Source organism: Thermomyces dupontii (genome assembly GCF_041956625.1).
Source record: "Thermomyces dupontii strain NRRL 2155 unplaced genomic scaffold VTN31scaffold_12, whole genome shotgun sequence".
Classification (NCBI taxonomy): domain Eukaryota; kingdom Fungi; phylum Ascomycota; class Eurotiomycetes; order Eurotiales; family Trichocomaceae; genus Thermomyces; species Thermomyces dupontii.
The window spans coordinates 15,115-33,744 of NW_027192318.1; the positions used below are offsets into that span (position 1 = coordinate 15,115).

General features: G+C 52.2%; 5 protein-coding genes across 5 annotated transcripts; 2 read left to right on the forward strand and 3 right to left on the reverse strand.

Annotated features, from left to right (window-relative positions):
- Positions 1–402: 402 nt before the first annotated feature.
- Positions 403–1,034, forward strand: VTN31DRAFT_2351 (uncharacterized protein; the record flags this gene model as incomplete). Its single annotated transcript, XM_069402510.1, has 4 exons — positions 403–651; positions 724–751; positions 812–854; positions 923–1,034. The coding sequence occupies 4 exons, from the start codon at positions 403–405 to the stop codon at positions 1,032–1,034; spliced, it is 432 nt and encodes a 143-aa protein (XP_069257136.1).
- Positions 1,035–1,419: 385 nt separating this feature from the next.
- On the reverse strand, positions 1,420–3,707 carry VTN31DRAFT_2352 (uncharacterized protein; the record flags this gene model as incomplete). Its single annotated transcript, XM_069402511.1, has 4 exons — positions 1,420–2,903; positions 2,955–3,337; positions 3,395–3,617; positions 3,668–3,707. 4 exons carry the CDS (start codon positions 3,705–3,707, stop codon positions 1,420–1,422), a joined length of 2,130 nt encoding a protein of 709 aa, XP_069257137.1.
- Positions 3,708–4,637: 930 nt separating this feature from the next.
- VTN31DRAFT_2353 (uncharacterized protein) lies at positions 4,638–8,746 on the forward strand (the record flags this gene model as incomplete). Its single annotated transcript, XM_069402512.1, has 8 exons — positions 4,638–5,398; positions 5,446–5,600; positions 5,662–6,148; positions 6,462–6,564; positions 6,617–7,556; positions 7,609–7,850; positions 7,920–8,585; positions 8,654–8,746. The coding sequence occupies 8 exons, from the start codon at positions 4,638–4,640 to the stop codon at positions 8,744–8,746; spliced, it is 3,447 nt and encodes a 1,148-aa protein (XP_069257138.1).
- Positions 8,747–9,900: 1,154 nt separating this feature from the next.
- On the reverse strand, positions 9,901–12,796 carry VTN31DRAFT_2354 (uncharacterized protein; the record flags this gene model as incomplete). The annotated part of the gene is made up of 4 exons (XM_069402513.1): positions 9,901–11,718; positions 11,769–12,130; positions 12,201–12,648; positions 12,707–12,796. 4 exons carry the CDS (start codon positions 12,794–12,796, stop codon positions 9,901–9,903), a joined length of 2,718 nt encoding a protein of 905 aa, XP_069257139.1.
- Positions 12,797–15,687: 2,891 nt separating this feature from the next.
- Positions 15,688–17,062, reverse strand: VTN31DRAFT_2355 (uncharacterized protein; the record flags this gene model as incomplete). The annotated part of the gene is made up of 2 exons (XM_069402514.1): positions 15,688–16,988; positions 17,047–17,062. The coding sequence occupies 2 exons, from the start codon at positions 17,060–17,062 to the stop codon at positions 15,688–15,690; spliced, it is 1,317 nt and encodes a 438-aa protein (XP_069257140.1).
- Positions 17,063–18,630: the final 1,568 nt, after the last annotated feature.

Below are 18,630 nucleotides of genomic sequence, written 5' to 3' on the forward strand. Positions count from 1 at the left end.
AGAGTTGTGCCTATGTAGAGTAGGTAGCAGTATATAGGAGGGTAGTACTATCTTGGAGTAGTCTGTACCTGGTTGTGGCGTACTGGTGAATACAGCTACCAGATTTGTGTCTCGCCTCCCTTGAGTTCCGTCCATTTCAAGATTCTCCGGCTTTTTCCTCTCTCACACCTTCCACATCGTCCAGGTCTCGCTTGCTGTCACAAGTCAGACACTCGAAAACAGTGAAAGTCTCAGTCGACAAGATGACATCACCATTTCCCCAGATCGAACATTCGATCTAGTCACGTGACAAGTTTCTCAATCACGTGAATATAAAGAACCCGGTCTTTCACCATCACTCTGCAGTGAGTGCTTGCCCACTTCAACTCACCTGGAGTCGTCAGACGAAACGATTCAGACGCCATGGGGTCCATCGTACTTCCTCACCTTCGCACCGCCTGGCACGTCGACCAAAGCATCCTCAGCGAAAGTGAACGTCTCGTGGTCATCCGATTTGGGAAAGATGGCCACCCGGACTGTCTGCGGCAAGACGACGTCCTGGCCAAGATCGCCGACAAGGTCAAGAACTTTGCGGTGATCTACCTGTGTGATATCGACGAGGTGCCCGAGTTCAACGCCATGTATGAGCTTTATGATCCAATGACGATTATGGTATGTCTGCTGGCTTTTTTTTTTTTTTCCTTCCCCCTTGGAGGAAGGTATTAGTGCTAACGGCTGGATTAGTTCTTCTTTAGGAATAAGCATATGATGTGTATGTTCCCCTTTTCCCGAGGAGTGAGTCGGTTGAGCACGGGCTGATCTCAGCGAACAGGTGATTTCGGGACGGGAAACAACAACAAACTGAACTGGGTGCTGTAAGTGCCGGCCCTCGCTAACTTCTTAACTCCATGTGGCGGACTTCTGTGGCTGACGACCCCTTTAGCGAAGACAAGCAAGAACTCATCGATATCATCGAGACCATCTATCGCGGTGCGAAGAAGGGACGCGGTCTGGTGGTCAGTCCGAAGGATTACTCGACAAGATACAGATACTAGACACGAGGCACGAAATGATGAGCTTGATGATAGCATGATGTTTTGGTTCCGGAGTTTTGTGAGGGTTTGTGTCTTTGGTTCTGTTAAAGTGTGATTAGATTTATTGCTTTTAGCGCTTTCTTGATAGTGCCAATATACTTTGGCATCAACCATTTTGACTGTGGCCCATGCTCAGGATTCAGGTCTCGGTATATGTAGCCTTGGCTCAAGGCAAGTCGTGCAAATGACTTGGTTTGGCGGGAATCGGCATTGGCAGCGGAATGCTTATCGCGGGTGAAACGTCCAAAAACAAGTATCTAGTCTATACTGTCGAGTTCTACCACAGTCTGTAGAAGATTGATTAGAATATTATTCCCAATGGATGATGTACATGTACAGATTGACCTCAACTCTCCTTCCCCAGCCGACCCAACGCATCGGTCAAGAATTCCGATGCGTTCATCAGCTCCGTGCTGCCGTAGACAACACGGCGAGTGGGCGTCCCGCCTGACGATCCCCCGGCTCCCGAGCTAGTAACGCTGCCTGACCCGCTTGTTCGCCGCACCCAGTCTTGGAGATTACCGTACTCCTCGATACTGCCACCGCCCACCGTGAAGATGATCGCCTCGTTGAACGCCTGCCGCCGTTGCCCGAATGTAGCGCCTGTTCCCGGTGCGCTGCTCCCAGGTCCGCCTGGCGTGTGGCTATGTCGTGATGCCGATGACGGTGGCACGGCGCCCCGCGCGTTGGCGCTGCGCGGGTCAAAGTACAGGTAATTCTCTGTCTTGGCAATTGCCGAGCTCGATGCTGATGATGGATCCATGATCGATTCCACGATCTTCGTCAGCGTGAGGTCCTTGTTGGCTGGGAGGAAGTTCTTGACTCCCGAGATCAGGGAGTCGAAGTTGGAGCCCAGCGCTCCCGACGTGATTCGGTCCGTTAACCGATTGGAGAGAGTTGAGAAGCCTTTGAACAGGTCTGATGATTGTTGCTGTGGCGCTCCCGAAGAGCTGGTCATCATTGTCATTCGGGTGATTTCACGCACACGCTTCACGTAGGCCAATGAACTAATGTCTTTGTTACCCGCCGCCACCAGGGCTTCCTCAAATTTCGTCATTTCCGCTCGAGACAGTTCTGTCTCGGTAGTTAGGAACCAAATAATGAATAACCGCAGCTTGTCTGTCGGATCCGACCCTTTGTTCGGGTCATTGATCAATTCCAAGATTTGCGTTTTGGATTGTTTGTTGATGTTCTCTTCTATTTGGAAGAAATTGTCCAGTTGACGATCTTTGATGCCTTGAAGGAGCGCTGTTGCAATGTTCATATGCATGTCAAGGATCGCTTTGCGCTCGCGTAGCTCCGGAAGTAGTGTGATGGCAGCCTTCAGATGCTGTGCCGAAGCGTTGCCGCCACTTTGGAGGTCTTCGATCGACGAAGCCCCTGTCTTCTTCGTGATTTCGTTGGCGTCCTCTTTGTATCGAGTAAGCTCCGCATCAATGTCCTCTGCCACCTGGGGGAATGGTACCCCGGCGTTCCGGCGCCAGAAAAAGTCATTCGACGTAAGATCATACGATTTCTTGGTCGTGCCCTTCGCAGGGTTATTCTCATCAACCGGCGTCTCCACTGTGATTCGATTGAGCCGCATCCTGAGGACATCTTGAACGAGGGATTGATATGTCCATGAATGCGAAAGCATCGGCACAAGATCGACGTTTCGGTCAACAATGATCATAACCGGGCGAGAAGACGGTACGCCCGGTACTGGTTTCTTACTGCCGGAGAAGAGGTTATCTTTGGAATTCAGGATGTGATCCCGCAGCTTGCGGTCCAGTTTCGTAGCAATAAGCTCGGCCGCTCCGCCCTTGGGGCAGCGAATGATCGGAATGGCGCCTTAAACAGTTAGCCTGGCACTTGTGAGAAATGCTCCCGTGAAGATCATACCCATCGTCACGCTGACACTGAACAGCCCGCTAACGATCCTGTCCACCACCTCATCAAGCTCCTCATCACTGGTGTGAGCGCTGTTGATCTTGTAGTACGAGTCATTTCCCATTCCCAAGCTAAAGAGATCGGGCTCAGCAACGATGAAGTTCAAGTATTGGTCATACACCTGCGCAATGTGCTCCTCTGTGCCCGTTGATGCGACCTGCGAGGCAAAGTCCTCCAGCAACGGTCGAGGCACAGACGAGAGGAAGTTGACATATGCGGGAGAGTAAAGACCGCGTGACAGATCTGAAGTTATTAGTTGAATATTAACGGGCGTTGGCTCGACCAGGTAAACCACGGGCACGTCGGGGATAGGATACCGTGGGGAGTTGATGTTCCTGCCACCGTCGCCGTCAACATAAAAGCACGCCTTGTCGCATCCAGCCCTGACCTACAAATGGATCGTCACCCCCCAGGTCCGCAGATCATTGACCCGTAGCACACTGCTGATAACATCCCGCCCCATGTTGTCAAACACCAGCACTTTCCATATCGGCTCGCCATTTTCGTTCAGAATAGGTGTGGACTGCGAGATCAATCCGGTCGATGACGCGCCGTCATGGTGGTCCGCCGGTGAGCGAACTTCCTGGTTGAGATTCAGAATCTTCTGAATCGCGGCTGCGACGGTCAGAAAGCCTCTTCCTGTCGAGGACTCGTTGGGAGCTTACCGACTTGACGATCCCGCAGCGACATGGCCTGGGACGCCATCGCGATCACGACCAGCCGGCCTGGACTGTGCAATTGACAAGATATTCCAGAAACACCGGTCGTGAAAAGACGGAAGACTCGCGACTGCGCCTTGAATATTTCGCTCAACACAGCCGCCCTTTGAGGATCACACCGCGCACATCTGTTTCAAGTCGCTTCATCAACCCGCCAGCATCATGGAAAGCAAGCCGCAGCCAATCAGCGAATGCTGACATAAGCAGTGCGGCAAACACTGCAAACGCGCAGCCGCGTCCTTGACCTCTCATTAGGCGTTTTCTTCTCCTTCCTCTTTTTCACCCTACATCTTCACCCGGTCTCACCGTGTTTCAACCTCCTCTGTAAAGTGAAATGCAGTTCGGGTCTGGCTTTAAGTACTAAGGCCATTTTCGCATCGTCTAAGGCAAGTTAGGCAGCACGTGGCCACTGCTCTGAAGTGGTTATCGGCGGTGACGCTACTCCCTTTGAGTCTTGTGTGAGAAGAGGGATTTGCAGCAGTCAAATCTCAAAGGGAACTTCGAGACAAGGAGTTTCAAGGTTGAGGCAAGGGTGGACCGATTGCCGAGTCTCTACTTTTACTGTACAAGCGGGTGTATTTCATGCATCTCGAAGCTGCTGCCCCCGACAGACAGATTGATTGACCCTGTGGTTGTGTTTAAAAAAGGCGGACGACATCGACACTAAGGCTTCTCCCAACTGCTGCCGTCGTGCCGCTTTTTGCTCCACCGCACGCATTGTACACCCCCAGCTTGAGATCCTCAACTCGATGAAAATCTCAGCTTCGCTAGGGCCTGCTTCTTCTCAGGTGAATGGATATCCAGTTGGTTTCCTGAAGTGAGCCCACGAACCTCCGTCCGGGCTTCCTGTTTGGGTACCTTAAAGCGGCACTGCTCCCCGACTCGATCACGTGACCCAGTTGGCGCCGCTGCATCCATGCCCGAAATGGAGACCACTACGGCGACCCAGAGTGAGTCGCCGGCCATCCGTCAACAGACAGTAGGGCAGGATTCGATGTCTGCAGAGTACTGGGATCCGCTTGTCTCCTTGTACCCGGAAGCCGATTCGCAGACGCAGGAGCAACAACAGCAACAGCCCGTGGACTCCATTGCATGGGACCAGTCAGTTTTCCCGGAACCGCAGCAAGACCAGCAATCCCAAATCCAAAGCCAGAACGAGCCGTCGCGAGATTTGTACTCGACCTCTCCTCAGTCATGGGACCAAAATCCGACAATCACATCTGGGCATGGTTACAACCTCCAGCCGTCACAACAACACTATCAGGTGTCTTATCCTCAAGACCAGGCAGGATTCAATCGCTCTCTCGGGCCTCTCGACAATCTGTCTCTTAGTCAGCCTTTCACCTTCTCCGAATCATATTTCCAGCCACCTCATGTACCTCCACCGAACCTCACATCGCGTCCTGAGGCCACCACACAGCAATCGGTTGCGTCGCCAAATGCTCCGGGCCAAGCAGGCCATCAATTCATTTTGCCTGCCGGTTATGGGGATCAAGCACGGACGGGATACCCCGGTAATTTTCAGCAGCAGGGTCCCAACGTTGGCTTCCAAAACACTATCAACCCACAATACCTGACACCGACAACGACCACAGAGCAGTCACAGGGCGACTCCCAGAACCAGTTCCTCTTCTATAACCCGGCTGCCTCGACTTATGAGCGGCCCAACGATCCGAGGTGAGTATGTGTTTGAACGTCTGCCCTTCAGTACTAACTACGTTCAGGAGCTACCAAGTCTTCCCGAGTGCCTCGGGGCCAGTAAGTACGCAACAATCACTTCCTAAGCAGGTTGCTGCTCCACAAAGCACTGCTGGTCATTTTTCCACATTTCCAGCCTTGGCACCTGCAGCTCAAGGCAAACCCGCGGTCGGTGTGAATGGTAGGTGTCTTATGTCGTTCCCGATCCTTCAGAATGAGAGTGCTCATATAATTTGACGCAGGAGCCATCGATGCTGCGAAAAGTAAAGCCGCACCTGCTGCAAAGAAGAAGACCACGCAAACGAAGATCAAGAAACCAGCAGCGTCCAAAGATCCGAAGAAGTCCTCCGAGCCGGACTCGGATAGTGGCACTTCGGACGATTCGGACTTAGAAATTGAAGAGCCTGAAGAACCGTCTCCACTGCCTGCTGTGCGGCCAACAGATCCTGAAGCTGCGGCTGAGTATGACACTTTGAGCGCTGTCTGGGCGCCTAGAAATAGGCGTCCCAAAGTTGAGAAAATCAAGACCGCTCTAGTAGCCTTCAAAGATGTTGTCAAGGCCGTAAGAGATGAATGGAAGACGCAGAGTCAGGCAATGAAGGACGCCGAGAATAAATCCGAGAACGAAAAAGCAGCCGAGCTGAAGAAGAAAGTCATTGCGCAGCGGAAGATCATGGAGGTGGTCATCAACGCGACCCTGAACAAGGGTCATCCAATCATCGTTGAGAAGTATGTCCTTTTCCCGTGTGCAGTCCTCACCGAGATGGCAGTCGATTGTTGTCCTCGTCATGGGTGTAGAAGTCTGAAGCGAAATCAACTACTACCACGTAACCGTTCCTTCTGGATAACGGCATTGCTTTCAATCGTGCTTGAAAGCCATTAGGCACACCTCTACACATCGGCGGTCAATAGCCGTTGTGTGGGGATTTCATTCTCTGCAGGCTATGCACGCTGCTAGATGGCTTTTACAAACTGGCGAAAGGACAAACATCGTTGCCTGTCGGAGGTTTCCTAATTTTCCATGCTGACTTGATGAGTTCAGATTAGGAGAACACCCAGTGGCTGTTTCGGCTCTGTATTCCTTCCTTCTAGATCGCCATCAAGCGGCCGACTTTGACGGCACCTTGACGGTTTCTATTCTCAAGGTTTGTATTCTCCACGGGTGACCCGCGGAAATCAGTTCACTGACAGATGTAGCTGTTGTCACAATTCACAACCGTTGATGAGGATATCCTCCAGAAAACCAACCTTGCAAAACTCCTCCCGCGAATCATGAAGAAAGGTGGTAAACCCGTTCAGGAACTTTGTCAGAAAATCCTGGACAATGCCGCAGCAACCACGAAACGAAGGAGTGAAGCATCCAAAGATGCTTCGTCACGCAAGGAGGGGACTCCGGCGAGTAGCAGTGCGGAGTCGACCACCGGAGTCAAACGTCCACGCGAGGGAGAGGTCAACGGTGCTCCGGCGATGAAGAAGACTCTGCAGTCGACCACGGCGAAGCCCGCAGCTTCCACTGCCAAATCGGTCGGGTCTTCCGGGAAACGTCCCGACGGCACGACAGACGGGAAAACATCCATGGCTCCGGCAGCTCGTCCGAAAACCACTATTGTGGCACCAAAGCCTACGGTTCTCTTCAGTAGCTTGACATCAGCATCGAAAAGGCCCGGCACGTCGAACGCGGCACGAGCGGCTGCCGCTGCCAAGGAGAAGGCCAATCAGACATCAGCGGAGAAGAAGAAAGAAGATTCTCCGGCTACTACTGCGCCCGCACAAAAGCCGGCTTTGTCTTTCGGCGAGATCCTGGCCGGCCTGAACAAGCCGGACGAGGCCAAGGAAACGAAGCCGGAAGAGACTCGTCCTTCCGAAACGGAGGAAGAACGAGCGAAGCGATTACGCAAGGAAGCCCGACGCAAGCTGCGCGTCAGCTGGAAACCAGACGACAGTCTGGTGGAGGTGCGGCTCTTCACGCATCACCCAGAAGAGGAGATTGGTCCCGACGACCATCTCAGGCGCGATGCGGGAGATATCAAGGGCGAAGGTCGTATGCTGAAGCTGCACAAAGATTTGGAAGTAGAGGATGAGGACGAGGAGATGGGGATTCAGGAAGAGACACTTGGAGAGTATCGGGCTCCTAACGGTATGTTCCCGTTGTTAGTCCATCAGCTGGGTGTATGCTAACATAGCTCCAGAAATCGACCTGGATGTGCTGCCCGAGGAGGACCGGAAGAGGAATTTTATCAAGCGCGGTGGCACTCAAGAGCCGGACAGTCCGGAGAAACTGGCCCAGGAGCAACGCGAGGCAAACTCATTGATGGTGTTTTACACATCGCCTGCCGATGTACCGTGGTCGCCCAAGGAGCCACCACCGCCTTCAGAGGACGAGCCTGCAACCACGGAAACACCATTTGGGGAGCCAGACGAACGTGTCCAGGTAAGTCATTATATCAATGCCATTACTCTTCACTTTTCAATGAGGCCAACTGTTCCAACCACTCCTCAGGCTCGATCTGCTCGGTATTTTGCGATGAGAAATGGCTCGCAAACCCAAGCACAGCCGTCGACCGCAACAACGGCACCGGCAACGACTGCGCCGACAATACCCAACGGGCCACTGGATATCGCAAGTCTCCTCAAATCCATTCAGACGGCGCAGCAAACAGCTCAACCGGCGCAGCCGACCCAACCGGCACCGGGGCCATTCGCAGACCTCGAACGGACAGTGAATCTCTTCCGGCAACAGCAGGGGCAACCGCCGGTATCAATACCGCAGGTGCCCGCTGTTCCCCAGATGCCGACACCGTCGGGGCAGCCGATCGATTTCCAGAAGATCCTTGCGGTGCTGAACGCGCAGAAGCAATTGCAGCAGGCAGCACCCATGCCCATGACGGTGCCGCAGGCCATCAACCCCAACCTGGCGGCCATCATCTCACAACTCAGCAGTGGCCCCCAGCAACAACAACCACAGCCAACCTCGCAACCGCTGATTCAGGCCCAATTATCAACGTCCGCGTCCTCGACTTCATCGTCAACGGCTCCTTCCACGGCATCCGGAATCTACGAAGATCCGGAGCGCAAACGACTGCGCGAAATGGGACACATCAACAACCCGCACGACGACCGCCAGAAGCGGCCACGGATGTACGTGGATCCGAAAGCGAAACGACACGTAAGTTCCCTTCACCGTCCGTCCTTTCTTCTTATCCGAGCAACGCTAACCTGAGTGAGTTATCACAGCCCAAGGCTGGCTCTGTGCCCTGCAGATATTGGCGAGAAGGCAAATGCCTCAAGGGGGAAGACTGCACGTTCAGACACGACCCGCTAGATTAATCGATCTTCGAAACCTTTTTTTTCTTCTTTCCCATCATTCTATCGGTTTAATTAGGTGTACTCCCTAATTAGAGGTTTTGGTTCTGGGGCTTTAATTTTCCTACGACAGGGAAAAGTTTGCTTTTTTTTTACTTGTTGCATGTTGGGGTGTTGGCTCTTTTTCTACTGTGTACACTTGCATTTGATTGCAATCACTATGGATAACATACCCCGTGGACTATTTATTGACTATTGATTGCTAAGAATTTTGACTCTGATAATTCCCCTCATCTTTTGTATGTGATCTGTGAAAAGTAACACCGAGAATGCATAGATTCATAGTACTAAAAAGCAGGATCCTCCGTTCTTCGCAAATCTGTACGACAACAACTACTAGGTACGGAACAGTGATGTAACTATCTCCAATACATAACACAACTACGAGTATTCAACCCTGCATGCCCATCAATGTCAGTAATGTCAGTCCTCCGAATAAAGATACATTTGGCTCATCAACTAGTTCCAAAGAGGTAGTTAATATATATCGTAGTATTGTTAGAGAATACTAGCGGAAATGTTTTGGGTTATTCTGATTTCTGATTTCTGAGGATGGATGGATCTATCTGTTGTGATGGATATATTGATTCCTCGGGAGCGTCAAAAAACGAAAAAAAAAAAAAAAAAACCCGAACGAAACAAGATCTCTACAAAATCTTGAAAGCTTGAAAGAATAGGACAAGGATCCTAACGAATTCATTGGAATAGGTCATATCATAGGGTTTCCTATCTAGCAAGTTCATGGATCATACGAACGTTCATGATTCATTGAATCAATCACTTTGACAGACATTTCCATTCAACGACGATAACACAAACAACAAAACAACAGCTTTGACGGATGAGGGTTTTTTAGAAAAGATAAAGCAAAGAAAAAAAAAAAAAAATAAAGAAAACAAACAAATTGGACTCTACATTAATCTAGGATACAAGCCAGAACTGGGCCATGCGGGGGAGAGAGACCTGGATGACAGGCACGAAGAACCGATGAATCGCACAGGATAAACCGGAGCTTGTTTGCAACTGGAATTGCAATCTGCTGTGTGCCATCATCATCATCATCGTGTCCGCCCTTGCTCCCTTCCACCTTTTCAGCTCTCGGGGTTGTTCTTTTCCTTTCATCGTCTCGCACAGCAGCACATGATACCCGTCTTGCCCAGGAACCAGCATGCTCCAATGAATCGAACCAGAGACAGCGCAGCTGTGGCATATAGCAACGAAGAGAAGAACTTCGAGGTCCGCTCGGTGGCCCGATTGGTGAAACCGAACTTGTCCATACCCTCGCTGGTGATGCAGACCGCCAACAGGGCGTTGGAGAACATCCAGGCAGTGACCAGCTTGGTGCGGAAGCTCTTGTAAGAATCCTCCAACGTGCGCTCTTCCTTCTCCGGCGGCGGCACGTACGGCGTCAGGGCCCGCTTCACGGTCGCCTCGAATTGGCTGTCGATATCGGCCTGCGGCTTGTCGATTTCTTCGACCACGGCTCCCTTGCCGTCTTCGTCCTTTTGGGTTTGCGCCGACGGCAACGCATCTGCCTTGTCCGAGCCCTTGGTACCCCAGGACACGTCGTGCCAGTTGCAGAACGCATACACGTTCAAAATGTTGATGTAGGACGACATGATCAGGAGATAGGCCGGGAACGACGTGAACATGTGCCATGGATCCATGTACATGAACGATGCCACGAAGTAGAGACCAAAGGTGGCACCCAGCGCGATGATGATGATACCCGCACTCGACGTGGAGAAGAACGATTTCAAGAATCCTCCCACGCCATTTTGGGTATCGAAATCCATCGGCGCCGACCCCGAGAACGCGTGCACGACCAGGTACATGGAATCGAGGATGACGTAGATCTGGACGAGGCCAAAGAACACAAACGACATGATGTAGGTATGCTTGGAGCCCTTTGGCCGGTTACCCAATGCCAGAATGAACTGCAGCAGCAGCACGGCCAGATAACCGTACTTGACCACAGTGTTGAAGATGGGAGTGGCTTTGTTGCCGAAGGGGAAGGCCTTGTTATTATTCGACGAGCCAGGCGTGCCGACCAGGTCCATGATGACGGAAGTCGTCAACCAGTAGGCAGCGAGCGCAAACCAGGTCAAGATCTGCTGGGCGATGTTGTAGAGCAGCTGAATATGGAAGAAGAACATGCGCACAATGTTGTGCCCGCTCTTGTACATCCGGCCGAAGTGCATCAGCGAGTAGATACTGGCGGCGAAGGAACCGTTGAGCCAACGACGACGCTGCGAGATGAATTCGGGAGCACCCTCCGGCACGTCGGTTTCAGCCTTGGAGGCCTTGACATACGACAGGTGCCATTTGGAGCCAGCCTTGGCTACCAGCTCGAAGCACAGGATACGGTCCTCGGCCAAGAACATGTTCTTCTTGAAGATGTTCATGCCCTCGATACCCTTCTTGCCCAATTGCTTCGACAGAGTGTGATCGCCGTGGAAGTACTGCTCCAGCGGTCGGCCCATGATCGCACGGAAGCGGTAGGCCGAGAAGGCACCGGGCAACACACTGACGTATCCGAATGCACTCTCCAGGGGCTTGTCGAGAATGTTGGAGATCTTGTATTCGAAGTTCTGGGCCGCGACCAGTGGGTTGATCAGGTTCTTCCAACCCTTACCCAACATTGCGTGAATCTCACCGCAAGCACCACCGAGATCCTTGTCGTTGTAGAAGGCCTCCCACAGAGCCAGCAGAGATTTATGGCCAGGCTTCGTACCGGCATCGATCAAGATGCAGACTTCAGGGTTCAGGATTCGGCCAAAGGCATTGAAGAGCCATCGATGAGAGTTGATCTTCTTGCTGTTCTTCTGCTTCAGGCAGAAGATCATCTGCACGGGAGGCAGAGTGCTGGGACCGTCATCGGTGGGGCGAATGAGTTGTTGGTTCGGCGTGACGGAGAGCTGCGTGGTGTATTCGAACTGGGCCGAGTTAGTCCGGCTGTCGGTGTAGAAGCGGGGAGTTGACTTACAATGTGAGCCACAGTTTCTTTCCCATCAACGTCCTTCTTCATGACACCATCCTGGTACACGCCGATGGTGGCAAGAACATCGAGCGTATCCTTGTCGCATGGGTCGATTCCGTCAAAAACCAGAGCGACGACGATCTTCTGCCATGCCGGGCCGCCCTTGTTCCAGAATTCAGACTTCTTCAGGTTGACAATGTCGCGGACGTTTTGCATGACACCGTGCAGTGTCCGGGAGGTCAGCGTCTTATCTTCGTTGTAGTAGGTGATGGCAATCAGCAGCTCCGTGTGCCGATTGTACATGGCCGGCCGCAAGTTGTAACCGTTATGCAACGTGAACTCGTTCGGGTCGCAGGTAGCGGCGGTGTCTGCGGAAAGGCGCCTTGGTCAGTTACCGCGTCAAAAAAACACAACAAAACAGCGTGGACATCGGCGTACATCGCATGTGCGTAAACTCCTCACTGCCGCCCTCGAGGTCATTGCGGTACTTTGCCTGAATGGCATTCTGGATGGCACTGGGCACGGGGTAGTCCACACTCAGGACCGAGCCTTGCACCAGCTTGACCTTTCGGGTCGCGTAACGACGTAGATTTCCACCACCACCGGGCGCCTGCCGCTGACGCCAGGCCTCGGTGGACGAGGTTTCGCTGCGCGCATAGGGAGAAGCGACGCGTCCGGGCACGCCAAAGGCGGCCGCCGGGTTGTCGCTACCCTGTTGATAGGGATCCTGGTAGGACGTGTTAGAGGGATTGGTCGCATAGGACTCGGTGAGGCTGTATCGCGAGACGGGACGCATTGGGGACGCGGAGCGGCTGTGGGGATCCTCGAATGGTCCGTTGAAGGGACCTTGGTTGAGCAGGGACCGAGACGCTTCATCGTCTCCGTACTGCAGGAGACGTCAACACAACCCATCGCGTCTCGAGGGACAAAAAGATACTACTCACATTGGAATGGGACAAGTCCTGCATATGATGGGAGTCGTCGCCGTAGGGCGAGGGATTGCCCGTTGGCGAATGAGAGCCCTGGTAGGCCATGCCGGGCTGACGGGCTGAGGATCAAAGGGGGTCGTGGAGCGGATTCGTCGGCGAACAAAGAATCGGAAAACGTGTCAACGACGACCAGACAAGGCAACGTCAAACCAGACTGAATCACGACGGACGGGGATCAAAGGAGCATGGAAGAGGAACAACAAACACCGGGTCCGAGGGAAACAAAGCCGCCAGGGCTCAGGGGGGGGGGTAAGGGAGGCAGGGCAGACGAGAGAAGAACCCGCCTCAGGCCTCTGGGAGAAGACGAACGAAGATCCTGGGAGCAGGATCGAGGGGAGCGAAAAAGGTGGAATGCGTGAAGGCGTGGTGGTGTTGAAGTTGGCCTTTTTTTTTTCTTTTAGGGGGTTTTATTTTATTTTTTTGTTTGATTTTTTTTTTTTTTTATTTTTTCTCTTTTTTTTTCTTGATCGGATTTCTCTCCTCACCAGGAGAAGAGGAAGACTAGACAGAGCTGACTTACCGTGGCTTGGTTGGTCAGAAGGGGGTCCAGGTGGCTGCTCAGCTCTATTTCCGGCAAGTTGACAATCCAAGGTACTTTGCCCTAAACAGGAAACGCCACAGCCTGAAATTTACCGTAATCTAATCGCCTCTTACCAGCTGAAGCTGAAATCTGGAGAGTTTCCCGTCAATCAGAGGTCATCATACATACTTAACTAATACATAACTACCGTAGTACACAACATGCGGCTCCCACTGCGCGGTTCGTATTGTGCCGACTCGTGTTCCCATGTGCCACATTGGCCACGTGACAGATGCTTTCTGTGGTTCTGCGCAGGATGCGTTGATATCTGTCCTGACCAGATCGGCTACAAACAGGATGTGACGGTTCCTGGAAAGTGGAAGAATAGGTTACTCCGTACGAACCACGGTACCAGTCGATTACGATACCAGCTGCGTTGTGCTTCACTCCTGATTGGTGGATGAGACATGAACCCGCTGGCCTCCACGTTTCGGCTGGAGGTGAGGCGGGATAGTACGAGTACGAGTACGGAGTACTGTAAGTATCTACTCCGTACGGAGTATGTATTGTAACTACGAGTAGGCTGTTTTCCCGTCATTGAGACAGTAAGTTATCGGACGAGTTGGATTCTAAGCAGGGAGAACAAACCCCGTACAATGTACCCAATTCCTGCATCAATTCGGCACAGGTCCTCCGAGAATCGAACTGGACAAGATGCTGAAATTCCTTCTTTAGTCTCGATTATCACTCGAGTTTCATCAGGAATCGATCACTTCATAGTCAACTTCCGTAATTAGATTAATTTACTGCCAGAATGTAAAAATATGCGCAATGGCCAATCAGCAACCAACATTCATAACCAAGGTTAGGTTACGTGTTTTCACCATGCAGTTGCGTCCATCCATTCCAGTCCTGCAGGTGGTTTTTCACGTCGTACTCTGAGCACAATCGAGAATTCGCACTGCTCTGATTTCAATCCTCTTGTTTGTTGTCACCATCAAGTAGCGATGGTGGACGGGTTCTCTGCGGTGTCCGGTCATGTTCTTGTACTCGTACGTTTCAATACATACATACCGACAGTCACACCAGGAAATCAGCGGTGGACAGGCTAAAAATAGCACAGCTGGAGACACCAGCCGCACCCCAGTCTTGTCTGGACCTCCACCCAACAGAAGATTACAGTACCCAGCTCGACCCCAGTATGGATTACGATCTGGTCGTTGGAAGACACTGCAATTTCGCATCAACGAAAACACACCGCGTCTCTGGATATGGAGGAACTGAGGGAAGTTGCTGTGGAAGGATCTGATCTGATCGGATAGGTAATCGTGCAATCGACATCTCGATCAAGATCGGTCAACAGACCGTGTACAGTCAGGACTCATCGAACCAATTAATGATCTACAACATGCAAAGGCTGGTGAGAGTTCATTCAAGGAAACGGAGTAGTTTTACAGTACTTTGTGGAAGACGAATCTGATACTTAGAGTGGATTCTCCTTCGTGCAGTCTATTGCCATTGAAATTCGGTTAGTAGTTACCTACAGTACAGTATCCTTCGGACAAACAAAACCCAATGAGAGCTACTGTGCCTTGGTCGGTCAACGTGCATTCCTCTCTGCAAACAACTCATCATAGATTCACAGAAATGGTGATTGACAAGATTCTGGTGCAAGGCGCTTTCGAGACTCAGTTGGTGTTTGGCTGCTGACTGCAAGGACTGCCTCAGGTTACTGGGTCGATGAGCATAAAGACCGGTGAAGTGAGGGTTGATGGTATCTGTTGGAATCGCGGACAATCATGAATCTCCAAATCGAGAAAAGTACGGAGTACTCTGTACAAAATGTTCGAGAGATGACCATGTACAGGAACCCTGTTGCATAATCTACCGAGTACGAGTACGGAGTACACAACAACATCATGGTCTGCAATGATCAATCCATGATCGGACACCGCGAGCAATCCTCTCCAGTAAATTAATCGTCTCTACTGACAACCTCGAAGGTCGCGACATGATTGTCAAGTCCATGCGGACATGTTGAATCCCATTCATCCTGCTGATAATACATACTCGTACTTCGCGACCAGTTCTGTAACAGGACTCAGTCTGGTCAACAAAAATCACGTAGGTGAATAATCGACAAAGACATTGGAAATTGTCAAGCGGCTCGCTTCGAGCTCGCTGGGAATCAAAGAGGATAAGAGAGAGTAAAGGGTAGAAAAAGCACCATGAAGTTTCTCCGCCTGTCCCATTCCGTTCCGAAAACTGTCAAAGTTTAACAAAAAGATCAGCAAATCCAGCACGAAACCACAAAATCCCGGTAGCAAAAATTGTACACATGAAAGGAAAGGAAAAAAAAAAAAAATAAAGTCGTAAAGTTGAGAGGAAGCGGGAAACTCAAGACCGCATCGATCCGCTATTTCACTTCATGCTCGTCGGAGAACGGGCTCTGCGCTCGGTCTCGCGCCTTGTTCTCATCGCCCGGTCGGTGCAAGCCCACACCTAAGCGCTGTCGGTGAATGGAATCCGATTTATGGTGGCTGCTCGATCGTCCCGAGGACACGGCACTGTTGTCGTCCTTCAGGTCGGATGAGGTCGTCGATGTTGTTGGCGAGGCGAGAGCGGAGCTAGCCTGGTCCGCAAACGGACCTGCATCGTCCGTCAGCTGGATGACCACCTCGGGAGCGTCTGCTGAGGCAGTTCGATTGTGCAAGTTCACATGCCTGCTCCTGCTTTCGCTCTCGGACGAAGAACTCTCGTCCGAGGAGGAGTCTGAATCAGACGACGAAGAATCGTTGTCGAGCTGCTGTGCGCGCGTGTGGGACCCTGCCGATTCGCTGCTGGATCGATCAGTGCTCGAGTTAGTCCCGGTCTCCTCCGACACGGTCGACACTTTGGGCTGGCTGGACTTGGTGACATTGACCGGGCGCGCAATCATAGACCGAGCGACAATCGTGCTGCCGCCTTCGCCGACCAGGCCTGCTTTCTTCAACTGGGCGTCGGTGATGGCCGGGACCGCTGGCGCATCCATGGTCCGAATCGATTGCGCGTCCGTCGGAGTGCTGGCACCCGACTTGACGCTGATCACAGCCGCCTTTCCACGCATGGCCTGCTGCGCAGGCACGGGACTGACAATAGCATCGCTTCGATAAATGGTGGTTGCCACGCTGCTGCGGGCCAGGCTGGTCGCAATGCTGTGGCGGTCCAGCGAGTACTGCGAGTTTCGAAGATCGCCAGGCACGAAGAAGTGCTGATCCGGTTGCGCGCCGGCAGAAGAGCTGGGTCGGTTTGTGACACCGGGGATGTAGGCAATTTGGATGACGTTGGACGCTCGCGTGAAGACCGTCGACGCAATCGACTGCATGGACCGTGGTCTTTGATTTGCTTGCGCGGCGGCAGTTTTCTCTTGCTCGATGATGACGCTACGTTTCTTCCGGATGACAAACCACCATATTAAGAAGGTGACGATGCCGATAAAGGCCAACCCTCCAATCACGCCTCCCGCGATTGCTCCGGCATTACTACCCGAGCCACCAGTATTGGTCGACGTGCCGCCGTGGATATCGGCATTTTTGAGACATGTTGTGGTCGGACATTGATTGCACGATCGACTTATCTCAGTACAGGTCTCATCCGGTGCACAGTTGCATTTGGGTGGCTCGTCCGGACAGGGAATGCAGCGCCGGAAGAGCGATCGGCGTGCGAACTCCATCATGACTGCAGTGAGTGGTCAGCATGGGAAATTCTGAACATGGACTATGGCAGCGGCACATACCATCTGGTGAATCCATCGTGATGGAGGTGCGAGGAGGTTTTGATTTGGCAAAAACCACTTTACTCGGGGGGGGGAGGGGATAAAGAGCGACAAGAATAGAACAAAGCAAAAAAGGGTCGAGCCGGTCAACGACTCGAGGTCACAGAACGAGCGAATGAATCCAAGAAGTCAATGCACCACGGTAACCCAATCGACACCGGAGTCCCCCCTTTCGGCGAAGGGAGTTTCGTCGCGACACGGATTCTCGAGAGCGTTGACGGGGTCTGGGCGGTAGCAACCGTTTAGTCCGCCCTTGGTTCTAGATGGGATGGACACGCTTCACGGATCAGGAATCATGGTCTCGCAACGCAGCCATCGAGTTCAGAATCCGGGCATCGCAGTGGCACTCGCGATGATCCGAGCAAGTCAAATCGGTCGGGGGAGAATAGAGCGAAAGGGGGAAAGGCAGAGACAGGGACGGGACCGGACAACGGGGAGTTATGAATGGCAGGAGGAGGAGGTGGTGGTGGCTAGAAAAAAAAAAGTAATCAAGTACCTAGTAATTAATCTCAACGAGTGACTGGAGAAAAGCGAGCGAGAAGAGGAAAAAGAGAGACGGACTTCTTTGACGGGGTGCGGGTGTGGAGGGAACGCTGGGCTCTGGCAGAGGCGAGGCGGGTCGTCGGCTGCAATCAGAAGCTGACGCTAAAATCCTTAGGGCGACGCCCCTGATCCCTGGCCAGGAGGGCGGAGGGACGAAACCAGCTGCAAAAGTGGCACATCTGGTTTTTGCAAGGAAATTGCGTTTCAGATAATTTGACAACGAAGCAAATTCTGACCGAATGGCCCAATCATTAATCACCAAATGTCTCATCGGATGGCAGGACGTTCTTGGTTGGCTAGTACGTTACTAGTTTCAATAGTCTGTTACATCGAATCTTACACTATGTAATATTGTACGATTCTGAACTCGTATGGCTGCCAATCTGGAGTTCTGGACTCTGGCACGGTGTCAACTCGAGTCAGAGTGGTGTGTCGTTGAGTTGTTCTCGGCACAAATGGCTCACAGACACAGCCTGCAGGGCATCACTGAACCTGCGCGGTAACCGGCTGGCAGCTGGCCTCCTTGGATCCCTGTTGAATGTTGGGAAACGTGCCCCTTGCAATTTCGTGCGAAATGGGATACTGTAGCTAGGTATCGACTCCCATAATCAATCCATCCATCGATATTGTTTTTTAGATGTGCATTCTCATATCACTATGTAATTCAAACGGCGTCTTGCGGATATTCAGTTATTCACCGGTTTGCTTGCAACCTCTTGGCCACTGCGCGTTTGCACAATGCACGGGGGCCACTTGGGCAGATTAATTAACCTTACCGTATCCACGATCAAACGTGTCCCTGGTGCTATCCCCTTTTTGGCAATGACCTGGTCCAATCCCCGTAGGGCTGCGGCTGTGAATTATTCCGGGTCTTACCCAGCGGGGTTAGACCGGTCTGGGCATCGGAAATGGCATACGTAATCCTGTCCAATAGAAGGACAGATGGCCAGTCCTTATCGAGCCAATCACAATGGCCACGCATAGAAAGAGCACGGCCCTCGA